The sequence below is a fragment of the Scyliorhinus canicula genome, chromosome 14, assembly GCF_902713615.1.
Source record: "Scyliorhinus canicula chromosome 14, sScyCan1.1, whole genome shotgun sequence".
Classification (NCBI taxonomy): Eukaryota; Metazoa; Chordata; class Chondrichthyes; order Carcharhiniformes; family Scyliorhinidae; genus Scyliorhinus; species Scyliorhinus canicula.
The window spans coordinates 147,754,086-147,779,134 of record NC_052159.1 but is presented as its reverse complement, the minus strand read 5'-3'; the positions used below and the strand labels follow the sequence as shown (position 1 = coordinate 147,779,134).

General features: G+C 47.4%; 1 protein-coding gene across 3 annotated transcripts in view; it reads right to left on the bottom strand.

Moving 5' to 3' along the window:
* dachc (dachshund c) overlaps positions 1-25,049 on the bottom strand; it is a 602,876-nt gene that overhangs the window by 94,326 nt on the left and 483,501 nt on the right. For 2 of the 3 annotated variants that reach the window (XM_038817808.1, XM_038817810.1), the window contains 2 exons: positions 18,588-18,723; positions 16,547-16,681 (listed from right to left, as the gene is read on the bottom strand). In XM_038817808.1, the coding sequence (XP_038673736.1) occupies positions 16,547-16,681; positions 18,588-18,723 (271 nt within the window). The remainder of the gene's footprint in view (positions 1-16,546; positions 16,682-18,587; positions 18,724-25,049) is intronic. The other variant, XM_038817809.1, reaches the window with a different exon arrangement.

The window sequence follows — 25,049 nt, the reverse complement described above, 5'->3', positions numbered from 1 at the left end:
TTGCATATTATAGGACGAGGGCAAGATTCACCTCTGATAATCAGAACAAACAGCTGGTTCATGGCTAGTCATCCCATAGAATGTAGATTTTTCACTGAGAATGAGACTTGTGGTTTACCACAGTCTATTTCGACTCGAGCAGCCTAGCTAATGCTAAGGATTTTTCTGAACACTTACTACTGGTTTCCCAGTTCTTTTGTAAAGCCAACCATGCAATGTGTGAATGGAGTAACGTGTGGGTCAGGGGTGGAAGGATCCCATTCCTGAAGGACATTAGTGAACCATTTGTTATTTTAATGACAACCCGACAGCTTCCATCATCATTCCCAGGTCCTAGCTCACAAAAGACTGAGGCAGTGATTTTCCGCCCCCTCCGGTCAGCGGGATCTTTCGGTCCCGCAGAAGTCAAAGGACCTTTGAATGGCTCACTGCAGCCACCGAGGGGACGCCACTACAACAGGGCCGGAAATTCCCCGGTTTGAGTTATTGAATTCAAACTCACAGAATTCACACACCGCTAGGTTACCATATTCACAGTTAGAACATTAAATAGAGAGTTACTTGTGTTGTGAAGAATTACCGAACACTGATAATTAATAGTCTGTTAATTATACTGTTAGAGGCAGCATGGTGGCCTAGTGGTTAGCACAACCGCCTCACGGCGCTGAGGTCCCAGGTTCGATCCCGGCTCTGGGTCACTGTCCGTGTGGAATTTGCATATTCTCCCCGTGTCTGTGTGGGTTTCGCCCCCACAACCCAAAGATGTGCAGGCTAGGCGAATTGACCATGCTAAATTGCCCCTTAATTGGAAAAAATGAATTGGGTAATCTAAATTTATAAAAAAAAATTAAAAAAATTATACTGTTAGGACACACAGATGAAGGACATTGTTCAATTAAGTACTTTGAGAACATATAAAAGGGGACAGCTGAGAAAGTGGCCGTGATTTAACGGGACAAAAACAGAGTCCCTTTTTGGGTGGGTTTAGCGGGGTGTTTCCTGAAACACGCAGCAAAGAGAATGACACCACCATTTAATGGGACTTTGACCATTTTTTGTCCTCAGCGGGGCACTTACCTCATTTCCCACACTGACGAGCTCAGCTCACCAATGCAGGAAGATGACTCACGGATTGAGGCACCATTTCTAAAGGCCATCCTGATCTTTTGACCCCAAACACCCCATAGTGGCCTCTGGACTCACCCCCCACTGCACCCAACATACCTCTGGGAAAGTCCTCAAGCTCCCCTCACCCCACCTCTTAAGGGCAGTGCACCCCCATACACAATCCCTGGCCTGGGCAACCTGGCACCTGGGCACCTTAGCACTGCCAGAGTGGCACCTCGGCAGTGGCCCCGCCAACCTGGCAGTGCCACGTGGGCACCATGGAAGTTCCAGGGTGGCACCTCCAAGATGCTTGTGTGACAGTGCCAAGGTGGCCACATGCCAGCGGGAGTGCCAGAGGACCACTCTGCCCAGAGACCGACCACCCGGGGTCTCTGATGGCCTGGGAGATCCCTCAGGTACTGTTATGCCTGGTCCACATTTTGTGGAAACCAGTGGTAACTAGCGCCATGGCAAGGTCTTCCAGGTGACAGAAATGTGGCAGAGACATATTTAAATGAGCCTAACACTCACTGAAAAATGTTAATCTGGATCTCAGACAGTGAGGGCGAGATCCAGATCGCGACATCTCACGAGATCTCATTAAATCTCGCGAGCCGTTTAAAGCGTTGTGAATCTCACGAGAGGCCTCCTGCGAGATTCAACGGCCTCATCGCTTCACCAAGTCGGGCGTGTGTCTTGGTTCCGACTTCCCAACCAGCTTGGCTCCTGGAACACTGATGCACAAAATCCAAGTTCTATCATGTGTGACATCAGGCTCTGCTCCCCATTTGTAAATAGTGGGCGAAATTCTCCGACCCCCACGACGGGTCGGAGAATAGCGGGAGGGCCTTCCCGACATTTTTCCCGCCCTCCCGCTATTCTCCCCCACCCCCCGCCCAACTCCCGACCCGAATCGCTGCCGCCGTTTTTTTACGGCCGGCAGCGATTCACTGCTGTTCGATGGGCCGAAGTCCCAGCCCTTTACGCCGTTTTTACGAACGGCAAACACACCTGGTCTGGCCGTTTGTAAAAACGGCGTCACAAACTCGCTTTTCATAACCATGGCACCGATTGGCACGGCAGTACCACGGCCGTGCCAAGGGTGCCATGGGCCCGCGATCGGTGGGCACCGATCGCGGGCAGTGGGCCCGATGCCCGCGCACTCTTTCTCCTTCCGCCGCCCCGCAGTATCCATTTGCGGGGCGGCTGAGGGGCAACCCGGCCCGCGCATGCGCGGGTTTTGCGCAAATACGCGATGACGTCATCCGCGCATGCGCGGGTTGGAGTCTTCCAATCCGCGCGTGCGCGGCTGACGTCATATGACGCGTCAGCCGGCGCTAACTCCGGCAAGCGGGCTTAACGATATTCGTTAAGCCCATCATGCCGGAGCCTACGGCGTCGGGCTGCTAGCCCCGACCTGGGACCAGAATCGGTTCCCGGTCGGGAAGGGGCGCGCTGGCGTCAAACCCGCCCGGGTTTGACGCCAGCTTTACGATTTCTCCCGTTTTGGGAGAATCGCGCCCAGTATATTTCCCTTATCTTTCCCCAGTCGGACTGACTCAGTACAGGTATTCGAAGTTCCCTGACAGATCACATATTTCCAGCAATATTTATTCTCAAGTTTTGGTTCTCACTCATATTCCCCATGAGATCTCCATTCCTTCCTCTGCTGATGTTTTCAGTTCCTGATGGGACAACTGTTCCACAAGAATTGACGACCCAGTTGTAGCTCCCCACCACCCTAAAACCCCCTCTCTCCAAATAACTGTAATTTATGTGTTAGCCTAGATATCAGGCTTCCCTGTCATTATTACACATGCGCTTCAGCAGAGGTTGCAGAGTAGTGGTCAGGTGCGGGCGCCCGAGTCAATACCCCTCCCCTCCTCTCCCCCTCTATTACTGGTTGAGATGGCCTTCGAGCCAATTGAAAGGCCCTTGCCAACACAGCCTCAGATTAGTTAACCCAGCACAAAACTGACAAACTTCTGGTCTATTTCCCTTTTTAACCTTTGCAAAGGTAAAAACCTTGGAGCCTTCTACTGCTTTCATCACATGCATTTACCCCCAGTTCCTAAATCAAAACATTTTGAGAATGTTTAATTATGACGATCTTGGCAGTAAATTCAAAGGGCATATGGAAAAACACCAGGAACATTTTGATAAAATCGCCAAGGAAAGTATGAATGGTTAATCTATCACACTCACCTGGTAGCCTATAATCTGGAAGCTTAATCTAGTTATGTATCCAGTATTAGTTTAAATCTACGAGGATGAATGGGCGAAAGGTCAGTGGGACTCATATCGAGAAAATGCTCTCTGCTAACATGGACTGAACAACAATGTATCATCTCTTTACAGTTGGATAAATTATTAATTTCATCCACCAAACAACACCCTCTTATCGGGATTACTTTATTTATTAGTTGGTCTGATGTATTAGTCAACTGCAGATCCTGTTTTACAACCTTTTGCATAAACCCATACATGTTATTCAAATTGCCTCATTTGTTATGATAGCAATCCACTGTAAGTTGTCCTAACTGCTTGCCCTTCCACAGCACTCATTAGACTAATGAAAGCCTTCAAACCAAAGGAAAAAAAACCTAAACAACCTGCCAAAAGAGAGGTCTGAGGTTATTATGAAAATTGCAACTCTGGGAGCTGGAGGAAGATCTGTTCATTAATTCATCCTCAGCAAATTGCAAAGCAATTTACTTACTGTCCTCTGCATTAATGAATTAATATTTTAAAAAACACAAAAGTAAAAATGTGTTTTCTTTTTAAAGGGACACTCTTCCGCTTATTCTAAATAAGTTTCAATTATTCTGAACTATAAACATGCTCAGCACTATTCCCCAACAAGAAAATGTCTGGATGGTAATTTGTTTGAGAGGGGGAAGGAAAACAACGAAATCCCGCAAGAATGTTTTGAATCATGTGATGTTTACTTAGGGAATTACTTCAATTACCTGACACTGACTAAATTCTGCAAACCATATCCATTTTTATAATGAGGTTGCACAGTGACTAATGTTCAGAGCAGTCAAGAGTGTATGGATGGAAAACAGGGAGCCCTTGATAGATTCCCCATGACTGTTGAGCAGCAGAAAATTAGAACGATCTAGATTTTGATGGACTTGGGCAGAAGTCTTGTTCGACTTTTTTTCAACACTTTTCATCTCAAATAATTTTTGTTCTGCAGGTTGTTGGAAGTACAAGCTGGTGACAGTGTAACAAGGACAACAAGACATCCGAGACCTCAGTAAATAATGGTTTGTCTCCTTCATGAGGGAGATTTAAAGATTTGCAAATCGACAGAGGAAGGACAGAAAATGGGACTAAATTAGATTGGATTCATTTACTGTCAAATCATTTACAGAAAGAAAATTAAGAGAGAGAGAAAGGCAGATTAAATAAAGATAAAAAGGAAATGGAAGAATTTTTCTTTCCCCCCCAAATCTAACAGATTGAGAAACTCCAACAATAATTCACTATCCGCATGAATGATATGCCACATTTTTAATTGGTCATCTGCTCGGTCAAGAAAGGTTAATTTTCAGCCATTAACAATTTCCACCTGATTAAAAGGTGCTTAGCTGTTAATTACTGGACTTAACTTCCTGTGGTCAGTTTAATGGAAATTCATGTGCAAATAAAGCCACCTCAAGAAACCCATGTGGAGATTTAGTGCAAGATTGTGTTTTTTCCAAGTTAAAGGCAGCACTGTGCAAATCTTCATGCATGTTGTGGTCATTAACAATTCACACTTTGCTGGAAAATATGCCCATGAAGAATTTTTTCCTAAAATTCTGGCCCTTTACGTTTTTCGTTTTCTCCCTGAATGTTCTTCCTTTTTAACTGGCCTCCTCTTTCCTGACTGATGAAAGGGTCTTGTTCTAGGGATGCCGGCAGAACCTTAGGCACTACACTCAATGTACAACTCTTGTGCAGCCTTGGCAATGATCATTGGAAACTGCTCTAATGAGTCTCAAATTATCCTCAACTGATGTCCAGCATGAGCACTATCCACCCGGGATACCAAGTAGTGATGATGGATTTGTGTGCCAATCTGCCGAGGGTGCTCACTCAATTATAGTCCCTCCAGATTGCTTGAACTGATATCCTCTAACTCTGCACAGACTTGGGAGTGAACTTAAGGGCAGGATTCTCCGACCCCCTGCCGGGTCGGAGAATCGCTGGGGGGCGGCATGAATCCCACCCCACCGCTCCAACGCTGGCTGCCGAATTCTCCAGCGTCGGTTTTTGGGCAGGGGCGAGGATCGTGCCGCGTCGGTCGGGGGCCGTTGGTAGTGGCCCCCCCCTCGGTGATTCTCCGGGCCCCGATGGGCCAAGCGGCCTCCCGTTTTCGGCCAGTCCCGCCGGCGTGGATTAGACAAGGTCCATACCGGCGGGACCTGGCTTTGAGGGCGGCTTGCGGAGTCTTTGGGGGCCTGGCTCGCGATCGGGGCCCACCGATCTGCGGGCGGGCCTATGCCATGGGGGCACTCCTTCCCTCCGCACTGGCCTGTGTAAGGCTCCACGGTGGCCGGTGCAGAGAAGAAACACCTGTGCTGGCGCAGGAATCACGCCAGCGGTTCTGCGCATGTGCCAGAACACATTGGCGCTCCTGCACATGCGCCAAATTGCGCTGGCCGGCGGAGGCCCTTCGGCTCCAGTTGGCGCGGCACCAACCACTCCAGTGCCGGCCTAGCCCCCGGAAGTGCAGAGGATTCCGCACCTTCGGGGCGGCCCGACGCCGGAGTGATGCACGCCGCGCTTTGGCGCCGGTACGGCCCGCCCCACCGATTGCGGGAGAATCCTGCCCTAAATCTTCATGAACTGCTAAAAATAATTACTTTATCGCTGAAGTTAGAAAAGCGAGAAAGGTGCTCCTCAACTCGAGCATTATGTCCAATTCTGGACATCACATTTTAGGAAGGACTTGAAGGTTTTAGGAAAGATTTAGAAGAATTCTGCTGGGAATGAGACAAGTCTGCTATGTGGACAGATACGCAAAGTTGATATTGTTCTCCTTAGAGAAGGTTGAGAGCAGATGTGACAAAGGTGATCAAAATCATGAGTGGTCTTGATGGAGTAGATGGGGAGGAACAAATTCCATTGCTGGAAGGGTCAAGAATCACAAGATGCAGATTTAAAGGGATCAGGAAAGAAATGAGAGGCGGCACGAGGAAAGGCTTCTTTCTGCAGCGAGTGGTTAGGATCAGGAATGCATTGCCTGTGAGTGCGGTATCGGCAGATTCAATTGTGATTTTCAAAGGGAATTGCTTAATTATCTGAACTGCAACAAATATATAGAACTAGAAAAAGGCAGGATGGTGGGAATATTGGAGTTGCTCGTACCAAAAGCCGACTGATAGACATTGGGTCAAATAGCTTCCTTTGGTTCTGTAACCAGTCTATAAAAATCACAAAAATGTCGAGGAGAGCTAGGGAACAATGAGCACTAGTCACGTGAAGAGGGAAACTTCCATTCAAAAGCTAATGGGCATGATCTAACGACATGAAACAGAGTCCCGTGTCGAGTGCGTTTAGTCAGGTGTTTCCCGATGCTCGCAGCATTGAGAAGGAGTCCGCTATCTAACGGGCACTGTTTTATTTTGGGGCCTCAGCGGAGAACGCTCTGCCAAGGCTGCACATAGTCTTCACCCTTATCGCGGGACCCCCCCCAACGCGATTCCCGGACACCACCAATGGCCCAACTTACTAAGGGGTCATCAAGCTCCCACACTAGACCTAAGAAGGGCAGCCCCCTATCGCCAGCATGGGCAAAATGCCACTCGGGCACCTTGGTACTACCAGCCTGGCACCATATGCCAGAGTGCCCAGGTGGCATAAGGGATGCCAGAGTATCACCCTACCTAGAGCCCAGCCACCTCGGGGCTTCCGATCCCCTGGGAGACACCCCCCAAGCGCTGGTATGCCTGGTCCCCATTTGAGGAGGCCAGTGCTAACTGGCGCTCGCTTGAGATCTCCAAAGGCACAGGGGTTAGATCCCGTGCTTTGGGTAACTCTAGCGAGTGCACATTAAAGTGCGCTTTACTGCAGCACTTTAATATGCAGATTAGCCGGATCTGGGTTGGTGGGATCCAGATTGTGGTGCCTCGCGATATCCCGTTAGATCTCGCAAGGTGTGGCGAGCTGGGTAAATCCCCAAAGAGGCCTCTCCCGGGATGTACCAGCTGCATCCCATCCCAATTCCAGTGGGATGTGGCCAGGAAACTGCACCCTACGGACGGGATTTACCGGCTGTTCACGCTGGCGGGATATCCCAGTCCCACGTTCGCGCATGGGTTTACCGGCTACGAGGAGTGCGGTCATCGGGAAATCCCATTGACAATGGTGGGGTGGGTAGATCCCACTGGCCGGTCACCTCTGACACCAAAAATTACGCGGTGGGGTGGTCGTAAAATCCCGCCATATATCTCTTACCCAGGATATTTGGGTTGACACAATAAATCGGTGTTGTTTTGAACTGTTGTTATTGGGCAGGGAAAGGTGACAGTGGTTTTTTACCACCTATTTTACACTCGGCCACGTTTCCAAGGTCTTGACGGCAAAGGGTGTAAAAAGAGTTGTGCCACTGATGCCAATTTGCCAACCGCTGTTTCTTCCAGTGGTGTAGGGTTAGGGTTAGGGTCCAGATTTGGAGCAAGGTTCAAATATTAGTTCATGCACTGAGTGAGTCAAGGCAACAGATTCAGGGCACAATTGTAAGTGCTAACTCTTGCTCTAAAGAAGAGGCAAAAAGCATAAGAAAAATCAGAAGGGGGAATTCATGCCTGGGAAGTATGGCGCTGTTTGGGATTACACCAAGAGCTGGGTTTTACAAAAACCCTACCACTGCCAGGCATGTTTCAGCAGGAGCCCACCTTCCATTTTTATATAAATTGAATCAATTGAGCTTATTACCAGGTCAATTGAATGGACTAATACTGTCCGTGCCCTAAAATGTTTGGGACCTGGGAGCGAGCAGGCAGCATTTAAAGGGAACAGCTTAAAAGGTAGGAAGGGATGGGGTACAGGGGGCACCCAGTGTGCATTGCTTGTATCCCCTCACTATGATACCCCTCCATTGTTGCCTGGCCTGAAATCCCCCCCCCCCCCTCCCCCCGCCCCACCTCCCGACATCCAGGCCCTCCCGGCCCTTCCCTGGCTCCATAGAGCTCTAACCCCGCTCCCTGTGCGTCCCATTCCCTCCCTGTCCAATAACTACAACAAACGCCTCTCCAGGGATCTCTTCATCAAGTGTCTGCTGGCAGCACCAGAAGCACCCACTACCATACTGAGTTCCTGCTTTGCTTGGGCGGCTGAAACTGACAATTCGCAAGGGTGGGTTGGCATCCCACTGAGGGGCAGGACACACTCTCTGTGTTGATTCTAACCAGCCAACAGTGCATTATGCCTGTAGGCCGGCTTCTTTCATGTGCACCAGCTGCTGACCAAACCTTACAATGGAGGTGTGCGGGGGATGGGGGGATGCGGCGGGGGGGGAGGTTGGGAGAGTGCAGTGATGAGAGCGATTCGCTCGCCATCGACCGTGAATGTCAGATCCAGCCCTATGCGTTTTGTTCCATCAGCCAGGTATGTAGGCAAATGGACCTCAGGATGAGAGACATATTAGAACAATAAAAAAGAGCATTATATTCTTTTGGGTCAGTGTTCTGGTCTCTTGTAGATTTAGATTTGTTCCCCCTAATATGCCAAATTCCACAGCAAGTACTCTTTCTATTGCTAAAAGACCAAACATAGTATTTCATGTATTGGCATACGTTTGTCTTCCAACCGATACCAATCTTTTTTCTCATGGTTCTGTTGCTAGTTAAAAAGTCGCAGGGGGAATAATGGTTTAAGGGAGCCGACCGTGTTCCTGACATTAGGATTGCCAGGTCTGAAGGACATAGGTTGGAGCTAGGAGTTAAACTGCTATCTCCACACTTTACCAAGCATCGGGTAAGAGCAAAGCATTAGAATTCATTCTGTCATGCATTCCTCCACCACCAAATGGGATGCTTTAGGCAAAGAACATTCCTTATCACCTGAGTGAGCCTAGGTGACGTAAACTGCTGAATGCTGGAATCTTAGATTAGTTTGACTCTATCGTTGACTATATCCACAGTATGGTGCATGCCGAGATGTTAAAATAAAATATGTAAATAGTGAGTGATTTCTGTGATCGAGAGATTGGAGCAGATTTCAAATTTCCAATGGTTAAGACATAAGCTGGTGTGCGTAACCTGTATACCGATGAAGATTGATGCCAGTCCTGGAGATTTCACTTTGCAAGTCTCTCTTCCTGGCATGTCTTCTCACACGATGGGAGTGTAGTTCAGAGATAACACCCTGGGGCCTATCATGGGACCCATGCCTCCACCTAGCAATAATGTAAGCCAGGACTCTCACCTCTCAAAATTACCCTTTAGAAGAGCAGCCAGGAAGATCACACGGGCTGAGGAATAACTTCGGTTTCATTGTCTTTGGCAGCAAACCATTTTGGCAAATACCCAAGCTAATGAAATAAGATTATACTAGTGAAAACACATTTTGTTTTTAGAACCTGCAAGCACTGAAGCTAATTAATCCGAAGGTGTTTTGCACATGGGAAAACACACCTAGAATGCATTGTGCTTCATGTTCTCCTTTCATCCAACCACTGGAATGTAACATCCTTGGTATTCCAATGTTATTTAATAAGTATCTCCACAAGTGTGACTGACCAGATAAAACGTCATGAGCTATGGCTAGGATTTTAAGTGGAGATATTTATCATAACTCACAGCTGGATGAAGTTTCATACTCGGAGTAAGATTTCAGCTGAAAAGCATTTTAATAAGCGAGTCAAGGACTTGCTTTGTCACACGTGGATGAAACATATCTATTATTACCTCCAGCATGATATGCTGCCACTCAAAAGTTCAATATGCAAGATAAGGGCCCATTGAGTTGGGGATCATATAGCGGCATTGGAGGCAGATTGCTTAAAGGACAGGAAGCAAAGAGTAGGGATAAATGGGGGATGATCACGGTGGCAGGCTGTGACTAGTGGAGTGCCTCAAGGATCGGTGCTGGGGCCTCAGCTATTTACAACCTGTATTAATGACAAAGAAAAAGAGACCGAAAGCATGGTATCTAGGTTTGCTTATCATGCAGAGTAAGGTGGGAATATAGTATAGCAAGTGCCTGCAAAACAGTATCGTCAGATTAAATGAGTGGGTTGCCAAGGTGGCAGAAGGAGTATTAGGGGCTGTTTCAGCTCACTCAGCTAAATCGCTGGCTTTTAAAGCAGACCAAGGCAGGCCAGCAGCGCGGTTCGATTCCCGTACCAGCCTCCCCGGACAGGCGCCAAAATGTGGCGACTAGGGGCTTTTCACAGTAACTTCATTGAAGCCTACTTGTTACAAAAAAGCGATTTTCATTTTCATGTGGGGATGTTTGCGGTTGTTCAGTTTAGCAGAAAGAACAGGAAAAAATAATATTTTTTTTAGCCGTGCAAAACTTAAAACTTTTTGATGTTCAGATTAACTTGTGTGGAGATGTAGTAGGAACACAGAATTGGGAAGGCAATTGACGTGTTAGCCTTTGTTGCGAAGGGTTGGAGTACAAGAATAAAGGATGTCTGCAAACAAATATACTGGGCGCGATTCTCCGCAAATCCGGCGTGCCGTGAAGGCTGGCGTGAAACTGGCCGTGTTTCACGCCAGCCTCGGAGCTCCGTCCCGGGACCCGATTCTCCCCCCCTGGCGGGGCTAGTATCGGGGCTGGGGGAATCACTCCGCCCGCCAAGAGTCACGGCGGCTGACGCGCACGATGATGTCAGCCGCGCATGCGCGGGTTGAACGGCTCCAACCCGCGCATGCGCGGATGACATCATCACGCAGACGCGTCAAACCCGCGCATGCGCGGGCCGTCATGCCGCCCTGCGGACTGATCCTGCGGGGCGGCGGAAGAACAAATAGTGCGCGGGTATCGGACCCGCTGCCCGCGATCGGTGCCCACCGATCGCAGGCCCGTGCCAATCGGTGCCATGGTTGTCCGGGATGGGCACTTTGCGGCCGTTTTCACGAACGCTGAAAGCAGGTGTGATCGCGGCCGTGAAAACGGCCGTAAACTCCGTGGTATTCGGCCCATCGGCCTGCGGAGAATCGCTGTTCGCCGTAAAAACCGGCGAGCAGCGATTCGTGTGGGCCGGAGCGGGGGGGGGGGGGGGGAGAATAGCAGGAGGCCATGAAAATTGTCGGGAAGGCCCTCCCGCTATTCTCCGACCCGTCATGGGCAGCGGAGAATCGCGCCCACTGGGTTTTGGTGAGACCACGCTCTGGAATGATGTGTTCTGTTTTGGACTCCAAATCTAAGGAAGAATATACTTGCCCTGGAGACACTGCAATGAAGGTTCATTTGATTGGTACCGGGGATGAGAGGGCTCTCCTATCATGAGAAACTGAGTAAAAGTGGGCCTATATTCTCTGGAATTTCGAAGAATGAGAGGTGATGTTTGTGATGCCGAGAGCAGGCACTGCATGAGAGGTTATTTCCCCTGCCTGGGTATTCTGGAACACAGGAACGGAATCTCAGGATAGAGGGTCAATGATTTAGGACTGAGATGAGGAGCAATTTCTTCATTCAGAGGATATTGAATATTTGGAATGGTTCAGCCTAAAGAATTGTTCATGCTCCATCGTTGAGTATACTCAAGACTGAGATGGACAGAATTTTACAAACCCCCCTTCACTACCCTCCCCACCAGCAGGTTCGAATGTGGGACTACTTTCCAAGGGCAGATGGAAGCCCAACCTGTTACCAATCAATGCTCAATTTACATAGAATTTACAGTGCAGAAGGAGGCCATTTGGCCCATCGAGTCTGCACTGGCTCTTGGAAAGAGCCCTATCTTCACCCTATCCCCATAACCCAGTAACCCCACCTAACACTAAGGGCAATTTGGACCCTAAGGGCAATTTATCATGGCCAATCCACCTAACCTGCACACCTTTGGACTGTGGGAGGAAACCGGAGCACCCGGAGGAAACCCACGCACACACGGGGAGAACGTGCAGACTCCGCACAGACAGTGACCCAAGCCAGAATCGAACCTGGGACCCTGGAGCAGTGAAGCAATTGTGCTAACCACTATGCTACCGTGCTGCCCAAAGTTGGGTACCACTAGATGAGTTAGCACTAGTTGGGTAACTCATCAGAAATCATGTGGTGTCACTATTTATAACAATTGAACATGAAATGGCAAAGGGCCTGTCAGAGTCCACCCTGCTAACTCTCAGGTGCTGAGCACTCCCACATGCAGACAATTCAGGTCACAGATTCTGATCTCTCAGACAATCAAGGGATATAGCGATCAGGAAAGAAGATCAGTTGTGATTGTATTGAATAGCGAAGCACTCCCGAGGGAACGAATGATCCACTTCTGATTTTACTTCTTATTTTCTCATGTAACCTGTAATCACCTTTCTGTTTAAAGGTTTCAACTGGTTGAGAATTAATTACTTTTTTTAGGAACAGAATCCTAATTGGCAATAATGTGCAGCACTATTATGGTTAAGCGTTCATGTATGACTTTATATTCACTTAAGATACTCTACACGAACATTCGATAAAAATGACATATATATTGTTGCATTTATGTTCCTCCACAGTGTGAGGGAGAAAATTACTATTTTATTGAACTCGGATTCTGCATGCCCGGTGCTTATTCTCACAAGGGCCGGGATTCTCCCCTATCCGGTGGGGCGGGGGCTCCCGGCGTACCGGAGTGGCGAGAACCACTCTGGCGTCGGGCCTCCCCAAAGGCGCGGAATTCTACGCACCTTTAGGGACTAGGCCCGCGCCAGTACTGGTTGGCGCCCCGCTGACCAGCGCGAACGGCTGGCCAAAAGACCTTCACCAGCTGGCGTGAGTCCACACTTGCGCCGGAGCGTCAGTGGCTGCTGACGTCACACCGGCGCATGCGCGGTGGAGGGGGTCTCGTCTGTCTCCGCCATGGTGGAGGCCGTGGCGGTGGCGGAAGAAAAAGAGTGCCCCCATGGCACAGGCCCGCCCGCCGGTCGGTGGGCCCCGAACGGGGACCAAGCCACCGTGGGGCACCCCCGGGGTCAGATCGCCCCCCCCCCTCCCACCAGGACCCTGGGGCCCGCTCCCGCCGCCTGCTCCCACCGGCACCAGATGTGCTCTGATTCCCGCCGGCGGGATTGGCCTGTCAGCGGCGGGACTTTGGCCTATCGTGGGCCGGAGAATCACCGCGGGGGGCCCGCCAACCGGCGCGGGGGGCCCGCCGACTGGCGCGGCGCGATTCCCACCCCCGCCGAATTCTCCCGGGTGGCGGAGAAGTCGGGCCACGGCGGGGGGTCGGAGAATTCCGCCCAAGGTTTTAGTGTTGGTGTTCATCTGCTTGAAGTATCACTGCAATGGGCAGCCTAAAAATATTGTTACTTTTCAGAGGATGACAAATGATTTCATTTCTTCCATTCATTTGCCACTGAAAGATCCTGAGGGTGACTTTAGTCTTTCCACTGACCTGTGGTGAGGTGAGTGTGGTTTGGAGACTGGGGGTGGACGCCTTTCATGGCCTCAGGATGTCCTAATGCTTATCCCTGTTTTTCATTGGAATCGATTGTGTTCCACGTGGCGCCGGTGCTAGCCCCTCCACGGTCATTGAATCGATCCAGGTTCGGCATCAGTTTTGCTGTTGTGAAAATCCACGAATTCTGCGTCGGCATCAACACTTAGGGCCGGTTTCTCCGATTCTGCGGCTATTCTGGATAATGCGTCAGGTCTTCTGACCAAAAAGTTACCCCGCCCCCGCACGGATGCTCCATTCGGTGGGGAGCTGGCAGTTGTGCCATGTAACCTGCCGATACGGACACACAATGGGCGGGTCCGTGGCTGCGCATGCGCAATGCAGCGGCCTGTGGTGGCTGCGCCGTACAACATATCGCCAGCCCCGTGTGGACCCAGCCTTCCATAAACTTCCCCCCTGTAGCTTCTCCCCTCGCCGCTCCCGGACACCTCCCACCAGACCACCCAGCCCCTGCTGAATCCCCCCCCCCCCCCCCCCCCCCCTGCCGACTGTGACGGCGCTGGACACAGTCCACAGCCACCATGCCAGGTTTACAAAAGTTGATAGGACACGTGTACCACGCCGTAGGGAAGTTGGCCCATTGGGCATGGAGCATCGGGGGAGGACCTCACTTGACATCCTTGAGGCCGCCCCGACGGTGTGCGGCGTGCTTCTCGAGTATGCCATTTGTGAGGGGGCGGAGCATCGAATCGCCCCCGATTTCTCTGTAAAAAGGGATTCTCCGGCCGATCACCAAACGGAGAATCCCGCCCTTAGTCTCAGAAATGGAGAGGCCTGCCCAGGATATCCCAAAGCACTTTAAAGCCATTGAAGTATTTTTGCGTTTGTCAGCAGGGGGAGGCGGCACGCTGTTCGCGGGATACTGTGCTCCGTGGAAGCTGGAGAAGTGAAGCAGCTTCCACCCTAAACACATTAATGAAGCCATCTTCTGTGGACAAGCCCTTCGTATACACAAGATCTGCTCAGAAGAGGAGGAGAAAACAGACATCCACAGACACTGAAAGATGCCCTCGTACGAACGGGATATGGCGTTCGATTCATCAATCGATAGTTCCAATGCGCCACAGCAAAAAAACCGCACCGACCTCCTCAGAAGACAAACACGAGACACAACCGACAGAGTACCCTTTGTCGTCCAGTACTTCCCCGGAGCGGAGAAATTATGACATCTTATTCGCAGCCTTCAACACGTCATCGATGAAGATGAACATCTTGCCAAAGTCATTCCCACACCCCTGCTACTTGCCTTCAAACAACCGCGCAACCTCAAACAGACCATTGTTTACCGCAAACTACCCAGCCTTCAGAACAGCGACCACAACACCACACAACCCTGCCAATGCAATCTCTGCAAGATGTGCCAGATGATCGTCATGGGTACCACCATTACACATGAGAACACCACCCACCAGGTACGTGGTACATATTCATGTAATTTGGCCAATGTTGTCTACCTCATACGCTGCAGGAAAGGATGTCCCGAAGCGTGGTACATTGGCGAGACCATGCAGACGTTGCAACAATGGATGAACGGACATCGCGCGACAATCGCCAGGCAGGAATCTTCCCTTCCAGTCGGCGAACACTTCAGCAGCCAAGGGCATTCAGCCTCTGATCTTCAGATAAGCGTTCTCCAAGGCAGCCTTCAGGACGCGCGACAACCCAGAATCGCTGAGCAGAGACTTATAGCCAAGTTCCACACACCTGAGTATGGCCTCAACCGGGACCTTGGATTCATGTCACATTACATTCACCCCCCGCCCCACCATCTGGCCTGGGCTTGCGAAATCCTACCTACTGTCCTGTCTTGAGACAATTCACACCTCTTTAATCTGTGATTATCCCTCTCTCAGTTGCTCCGCCTGGACCTGTGAAGACTAAATTACCTCGCATTCAAAGTATTGTCTTGCATCATTGACTTTGTCTATACATATGTTTCTGGAACCCACCTCTTCATTCACCTGAGGAAGGAGCTGTGCTCTGAAAGCTACTGATTCGAACCAAACCTGTTGGACTTTAACCTGGTAGTGTAAGACTTCTTAATGTGCTCACCCCAGTCCCATGCTGGCATCTCCATAGTAAGACGATTAAATTCATTGCAACTAAGAAAAAAGCTCTATGGGTGGGATTTTCATGTCCCACCTGACCAGAGGGTGGATATTCCCACCCAAGGTCCACAAACGTTTTGCTTGTCTGTCAAATTATCCATCTGACCTGCGGCGATTCCCAGGGTCGGCAGGACCAGAAGATTTAGACCTGTATTTATTACACTGACTCCATGCCGTTTCTGTTCTTTGGACTGGGTGCAATGACAGTGGCCAGTCTCCAGACTCCCTGTCTACCTCCCGTAAACAAGTACATTTGCATAAAGCACAACATACCCTGAATATTAAATGAGTTGTTTTATCCTGTGAAAGAGAATTATTTCGAGGGGGATCACAGATTGCAGTGGGTCTGAAGTTAACCAGAAAAATAATGGCGTGGTAAAGAACAAATATCAGCAGGCAAATTCAGGGGATTACAGAGAATTACAGATCTCCAGAACTTGCTGGTTGATAACTCGACATTACTCCATTCAGCAACCCTGCTGGATTTACACCCCAATTGCCCATTGAACTGGCCGCAGGAACTTAAGGTTGCCAATTAGCAGCACAAGAACCCTTCAAGCTGAAGGGTTCAGGAAAAAGGACGCAGTTCAATAAAAATTGTCGCTGGGGTTGAGAACAAAGCAGAGATTAATGTTTTATAAGTCATTTTTCACCGATCACCAGGAGAGGGACCTGCTTGAGTAATTATTGCAGTGAGCGCTGAAACACACATCAGATATTTTACCTTTTTCAGCGTGCATCCTTTTCGCTTCATGTCCTCCATCGTGACAAGCAAGATCTCCTTCCTTGGGCCCAGGTAGGATAGTGGGAGACAGCCCCAGGAGGGCCTGGTTAATTGACAATCCATTCTGATGGACAGCTATCAGTTAAAGTAAACAATGTACTTTTCAGTAACCATGCAGGATAAAACAAGGGAGTTTCATTAAAAGACTTTCATTCCAAGACCTTATTTGCTTCGAATCAGTCAATACCAACGAGTGCTTGCACTTGAGATTTTAATTTTAAAAACACGATGGTAGGAGTATTTCTGCCAGTTTTCTGTGTTATACAAACCGCGGCCGTTGATGGCATTGTTGGCATGTAGTGTAACCATAGTAACACTCCCGAACCCCACGGGGACACCTCGATTGATCTCCCCGCGGAACTCATGGAATACAAGCTCCCTGCTAGTGGACAGAAGCCCGCTAGCTGGGGCTCGTAAATTCACCTCAGAAAAGCCGGCCCAAACTGGGATCGGCGTGTTCTCGAGACCCGGTTGGGACCTTTGAGCCGTAAGTCGCGTTGCGGCCTTTACTTTACGTTGGCTTATTAAATGCTGTCCAATGTACCTTCTCGGGCCTCCTGAGCTTTTATAGTAACAAAGGCTGGGTTGATATTGATAACAAAGTAAATGTTCAGCAATCATTTTCTTTCATGTGCTCAGTATCCTGGTCAATCCAATTGCCTAATGGGGTCATCAGGACCCACTATTCACAAATTAGTATTCATAAAGTAGCTGAACAGAAATGGGGAAGAAAGATAACACTAACGTTATATATTGTTTTCTTTGTATGTGTTATCAAAGGTCTCCTAATTGAAAGGTTGTATTCGCGTACAGTTGGTTCCATAGCATAATGTTACAATACCCACATGCCATCATGGGGAAGCCTTACCCCTGACATTCTTTGTCGTTTACTTCTGGAAAAGAACTTCAAGATTTAATTGTTCATGGACAGACTGACCGTCGCAATTAAATCAATGGCAATCGTTCCCAATGGCCAAGTGGTGGGTACTGCGATTGTAAGGTTCTCTGTTTGATCGTCATTTCTCAGCTGGAGCCACAATTCGGGAGCTATAGTTGGCTCAGTAGCTCTCGGCTAGGGAGAAAATGAATCATGCAGGGTTCCTTTTCCATGAATTTAACCAATGCATCCTCCTGGAAAATCCACAAGTCTATCAGATAAGGAGAGGACCAAGCTCTGCTTTCATTCTTAAATGTCAAATGGTCATGTTGACATTTCGGAGGGTTGATTTTCCTGACCTTTGCCCCCCCTGGGGAGTGCAGCTGCAGCATTCCAATGCAGCATTCTGAGGGGGCTTGACAGAACAGATTCTGAGATAATACTTGCCCTCATGGGAAAATCCTGAAACGGGGAAGACCAACTTCTTCCATGTACAATGGACAGGAGGAGGAATTTCTTCTCTTAAAGGGTCAACAATATTTGGAATTCTATCTCACAGAGAGCCCTGGAGGCTGGGTCATTCTTCAAAGTGGAGTTAGATAGATTTGCAATTGACAATTGAGTCAAGGGTTCTGGGGATTGGTAGGTAGTGAAGGTAAGACCATGATCAGTTTCGCCATGATTGTACTGAATGGCAGAGCAGGCTCAAAAGATCAAGTGGTCGACGACAATACCTACTTCTTATGTTCTTAGGAGAACTAGGGCGACAACAAAATGCATCCCTTTATGTGCAAGGTCACAACAGAACAAAGGAAAGGATAATGGAACCACGTTCCAATAACAATCAATGATTCAGGAGAGGTTGAAAGTAGAAAATTTGAGAAAAAAACATGACTTTCAGGTTTGACTACAATGTGCTGTAATCCTTTCAAGGGCATTTGCATTTTTATCTGTTGCTCGAGAATATGCATTCTCATTCATTTTTTTGTTACGCTATTAATCTTCCTTTATTCCTTTAAACCCACATGCTGAATTTGAAATATTCTTTTGTGTATTAGCCAGATGAAACATTTAGTGATCAAAGTCTCGGTCGAAGGAACTCACGGATTCTATCGAAGGAGCTCTCAGTCCGAGCTGGTGAACTCGACACGCTGCTGCTCCGATGGGAAGAAGCGTGACTCCCTGGCCGGCGGCCATCTTCCAGGGACGGGGCAGGTGACGGGCTGTCGGGAACTCGTTCCTGCAAACAACAACATCAAAAGATTGAAACGAATATGAGGCGAATGATAGTCACTCCGTCAGGACGAGCAAACCCGAGGTCTGAAAGGGGAGGGGCTGAGGCAAGAATAATGAAATCGATAAATAATATGATCCAATGTAAGGAACTGAATCCAGTCACAGGGTTCAAATGATATCAACTCTGAAGCATTTTGTGAATGTAGTTTTAATGTCATTATAAAATTGCAGATTAAATACCAGTGTTCCTGCATCACACTGGGCAGAGAAAGTCGAAGACTTTGCAACTGGTAGATCTAATAATAATAATATTTATTCGTGTAAGACGTAGGCTTACATTAACATTGCAGTGAAGTTACTGTGAAAATTCCCCAGTCGTCACATTCCGGCCTCTGTTCGGGTACACTCAGGGAGAATTCAGAATCTCCAATTCACATTCACTGTCTGTGTGGAGTCTGCACGTCCTCCCCCTGTGTGCGTGGGTTTCCTCCGGGTGCTCCGGTTTCCTCCCACAGTCCAAAGATGTGCGGGTTAGGTGGATTGGCCATGCTAAATTGCCCGTAGTGTCCTAATAAAAAGTAAGGTTAAGGGGGGGTTGTTGGGTTACGGGTATAGGGTGGATACGTGGGTTGAGTAGGGTGATCATGGCTCGGCACAACATTGAGGGCCGAAGGGCCTGTTCTGTGCTGTACTGTTCTATGTTCTATGTTCTATATAACAAGCGTGCCTTTTGGGACTTGTGGGAGGAAACCGGAGCGCCCGGAGGAAACCCATGCAGACATGGGGAGAACATGCAGATTCTGCACAGACAGTGACCCAAGCAACATAACAGGAGTAGGGCATTCAACCCCTCAAGCTAATTCTGCCATTCTGTATTATGGATGACGTGTATCTTAATTTATTCCACCTTCCTTGTCTCTCTACCCTATTGTACCCATACCTAGCAAAAGGAAAATCAACCAACTTCAGATTTAAAATGATTAATTGAGCTCCCAACAACAGCTCGTTTGTGGGTGAGTTCCACACTTCTACCAGGCATTGCATGAAAAAGGTTTCAATAGCTCCTCTCATGGGTGCCCTGGCTCAGATTTTAGTATGTCCTTTTGGCTTCGTGGCTCCCATCAGCAGAAAAACATCTTGATCCACTCTATCAATTTGTTTCAAAATGCTAAAAGCAACAAACAAATCACCCCTTAACTTCTTACACTCCAGATAAACGAGCTGAATTGACGTAATCGCTCCGCATAATCTAACGCTTGGAGACATGAGGCCAGATTATCCTGCCAGGCCCAGGGCCGGGACACAGGCAGGCAGGAAACAAACTGGTCACTTATTTGTCAGTGACCATGAATTCCACCTTGGTTTCGTCCATCGGTAGCTTCTGTGAGGACGGGGCCTCGGAACTGACCAGCACCTATTATCAGGCCAAAAGCAAGTAAGAAGTATTCATAAGTCTCATTTTCTGAGGGTGAAGAGAAGTGGGATGATGGAAATTAGACATTGGTTTATTATTTTGTAAACTTCTAAAAAAGTCTACTGTTATGTTGGCAAATTATTCCCTGACCCTAGTCAAAGGAAACAAGCATTCATCAGCAGGCACTCAAACTGGAGAAATGTTGGAAGAGTTATTGCTGATCATTAAAAGTACAATATTGCTGTTTTTACTCTTTTGAGGAACCATTACTTCAAACAATCATTGACATCAGCAAATCACTGCAAAATGTTCATACAGGTTTATTGAATGATTTTACCCCTCAATTAAAAGTTTTGACATAGAAGTTTGGAATGACTGCAGCTCAGTGGAAGCAGAGGCACTAACATTAACAAAAAGAAAGGCCCCTCTGATGATGAGAAGCATACAAGATGCATGAAATTGTTTTTCGATGAAACTAGGTACAATTAAATCACTTTAAAAAGGAAAGAGAAGATCATCGTTAAGATTGTCAATGTTACTTGTGGCATCATAATGGTGCAAATGCAGAGTAGAAGTGAATCTCTGAAGAAAGCTGTTGATTTATTTTGTGTACTTTTCGAGAGCATTTTGGATGAGAATGCTAAAAGTCACTGCAGTATGAAATTAAGTGAATTCTACTGCGAGGTCGTTAAGACACATTTTTTTGAAGGTGAAGTGAGATAATTCATTCATATCAGCATTAATGATGAGCTCTGTGCTTCGAGATCACCAACTGATTTTTACAGACTTGTATGTGGTGGTTTTCAGGCAACATTTCTAAATGTGGAAACCATTCTGAAGAGATTTTTGAACAATACCTTTTACAAATGCTTGTGGTGACTGTTCGTTTTCTGTAGTGAATAATTTTAAACTATTTGTGAATTATGATGAGTCACGAACCTTTGAAAGTTCAGCAATATTGACAAATGAAAGTGCATCTTTACAAGAGTTTACTTACGATGATGTAACTGATGATTTTCTCAAGAACAAATATGGGAAAAAAGCTATCGAAATTGCATGCCAACAAGGGATGAAGCAAGAAGATACTAAAAATCTATCAGTCCTTCAAATTCACTTGTTTCAATTCTGTTTTTTCAAAATGGACCATTGCTGGCCTGATATAATGGCTGCCGCTGGTCACGTGCTGGTAGTCCTCAGCACCATCACTCTCAAGATTGGCCTCCAGAAAGTCTCTAGGACAAAGAACGGAATCCTGCAGACTGAACCACTGATATTTGACATGGGCTCAGTGGGCACGCCACTCATGTGTATTTATATCAACAACTTATTTGATTTTGTGAGAGGAGTTAAGGAAGGTAGCGATTTAACTAAGGGAACACAGTCCCATGGCGAGGGTGTCTAGCCACGTGTTTCCCAGCGCTCGCAGTGCTGAGAAACACAAGGCTATAAAATACGTCTCCCATTTGATAGGATGCCTCAACGGGGAACACGTGGCCAAGGCCGCAAATAGCCCTGTTTCCTGCACTGAGGATCTCCGCTCGCCGGAATTCCTCAGTGTAGCGAGGGATCAGGATGCCATTTTAAATCATGCCCCAATCTCCGAGGCCTCCAGAGCAACTTCTGACCCCGCCCAAGCCCCAACGCAGTACAGAAGAATCCCTTCACAATTTGCATACTTCAATTCCCCTCAGCCAGACGGACAGATAGATTGTCAAGCAGGAAAGTCAGCAGAAGTTTTCAGTCAAGGATCTTTTCTTATTCATTCAAGGGATGTGGGCATCGCTGACTGGGCCAACATGAGTTGTGTTTTCTTGAACCACTGCAGACCAGGTGGTGTAAGTACATCCACAGTGCTGCCAGGGAGGGAGTTCCAGGATTTTGACACCAACAGTGAAGGAACAGCGCTATATTTCCAAGTCAGGATGGTGTATGGTTTGGAGAACTTCCAGCTGATGATGTTCCTATGTGTCTGCTGCACTTGTCCTTCTAGATGGGAGTGGCCGTGGGTTTGGAAGATGCTGCTTACGGAGCCATGGTGAGTTCTTGAAGTGTATTCTGTAGATGGTACTCACTGCTGCTATTGTGCGTCGGTGATGGAAAGATTGAATGTTTTGTGGTGGGTGCTAATCAAGAGGGCTGCTTTGTCCTGGATTGTGCCAAGCTTCTCAAGTGTTGCTGGAGCTGTACTTATCCAGGCCAGTGCAGAGTATTCCATCACAATTCTGACTTACGCCTTGTTGATGGTGGACAGGTTTTGGGGAGCCAGGAGGTGAGTTACTCACATTAGGATTCCTAGCGTCTGACCTGCCCTTGTAGCCACAGCATTTATAGAAAATAGGTGCAGGAGTAGGCCATTCGAGTCGGCACCACCATTCAATATGATCATGGCTGATCATGCAAATTCAGTATCCCACTCCCATTTTCTCTCTATATCCCTTGATCCCTCTAGCGGCTAGGACCACATCCAGCGCCCTCTTGAATGTATCCAATGAATTGGCCCCAACAGCTTTCTGTGGTAGAGAATTCCACAAGTTCACAACTCTTTGAGAGAAGGGGCTCTTCCTGGTCTCAGTCCTGAATGGCATACCTCTTATTATTAGGCTGTGACCCCTAGTTCTTCATGTCCTCAAAAATTGACTAAGTGTCATTGGACAGCAGTGGGGAACTTGCCGCCAAGATGGGATATGAACTCTGGTCACCAGAACATTGCTCTGGGTCTCTGGATCACTAGTCCAGTGACAATATCACTGTGCCACCACCACCACCAAAGTTTTCGGATGAATATTTGCTGTTACCACCAAGTTTTTGGTCAGTGGTAAGCTTCAGGATATTGATAATGGGGGATCTTGGGGATGGTTAATGGTTTGTCCGTGGATGGCACTCCTGCTACTCTTGGCCCACAAGAGCTAGCCCACAAACAATGGTCCAGAAAAGTTCTCAATTGATCACACTTTTCTTTCAGTATGGAATCTCATAAATCTTGGGAAACTCATCCCACAGCTATTAAATTAAAATAATTCTCCAATCTACACATCAGATTTGAGCATTATTCCATCACCTATTGAGACCTGTACATTCACACAGCAGGCAACCTGTACTGTAGAAATAAGGTCTGGCGCATGGTTTCGGGTCAGTTTGCACCGCATTTTTATTTTTTACCTTCTCCCCTCTCCTGCCTTTACTAGTGCTGTCGCGGTGGCGGGGTGGGATAGTTTAGAATTGCACCGAAAGTCTTTGATGCCAGAACATCCTAGTGTCCCATACCATTAGCACGCCTGTCTGCTGCAGATAGGTGTCGAGAGGCAAAGCATGCAAAGTCTGTTTATAAGTCATGGTGGTCACCATCGGAAAAGAGTGACATGTTGCTGAAGTTTTTCGTCTTACACTCAGGACAAACACAAGAAATTTGAAACGATCGCAACAATTTTTACCGCAGGAGAAAAGGGTGCTGATTGATTGACTATTTGAATCTGGGTGGTAAGGGTATTGCCATGGAAAAAACAATGGGGAACTATAGGCTCCCCAAGCTCCTTGTATTTCACAAAGAGCATAAGGCTTGAATATATTCCTTTTGTGTGCCTCTCCATGTGAATGTGCGTTGCTTCCAGAAAGTGTAAATGAGACACGTTACAAGCTCGACTAATTATCTTGAATTGATTGTTAGTGTAACTATTAATGCACTCAGGATTGTTCAGAAAGTGCTGTCCAAATGGAGAATCACAGGTAGCAACACAGGGTTTTGTCTTGGTTTCTTTGCAAATGTGGGCTGGTTGAATGTGAACATACTCTGCCTGTGACAAATTTTGGAGTTTGCATTAAGTAATGTGCCTGAAAATTGTCCAAAGCTGTATCAAAGATTGGGGTATTATAAATGCCATTTGAGTTTCCATGATAATTAATGCTGGTTTAAAACATTGCGTCAGACACTGGCCCTATCCACAAACTGGTCATTCCCCAGAGGGAATGCGTTACTGATGCAAGTTTTTGATAAGTGTAGCTAATTCCACTAAAATAAGACACAAAAACACCAAGAGTCACCTTTAAAAAAATTTTTAAATATTCAATATTTAATCTGCAAAAGAACTGATTACTTTATATCTAACAAGTAAATGCTCAGTATAGTATTTTAAAGTCATCTTTGGTGAGTTAAAATCAGATTACATATTGGTGGTAGATGAGACATTCTTGTTAAGAATGTTGATATTTTATGACATACTCAATCCCTGCTATATTAATAAAACATAACTAGACTACCACTTTAAAATACATCAAGGAATATTTATTAATGCAAGAAAAAAAGTGAATTGCATTTTAATATGCTGCTCATCCCATGGCTTATGGGAGATTTTCTTTTTTGATTGTGCAAGTAGGTTTGGACAGGAACGCAAACCATAATTTCAACTGTGAGAAACTAGTGTGGTTTTGAGAGAAATGTGGGCCCAGGTTGCCGATTGCGCTCAACATTCCTGTGTCCAGTGGCTGATTGGCATTTGGTCCAAACGTTGTTAGAAGGTTGAAGCATGCTCTCCATCATTATGAATAGCGAGGAGCGGGAGTATTCCAGCACATCCTGATTGTTGGATAATCTATATATCTCAGAGCAACGTAGAGATCTCACTGGTTTCTAAGTGCGCTACAGGTTTATTTACAGCAGTTTTAAAATTTCTCTGCAATCACAAAAAATGCCTGTATTCCTGCTTACAGCTCCGCTTCAAATAGCTTCTGCGGTCTCTGTTTACTTTCCTCAGAGTCCACACATGGGCTTAACCAATCAAGTGCAGTGAGTGTAGCTCAGTTGCCAGACTCACATAATCGAAAACAGAACTTTTGAACACTACAACGCCCATTGGGAGAAATCCAGGGGGGGTTAATTAAAATGGGGGGGTTCAGGATTTCAACCGGACTTCCTGCCGGCC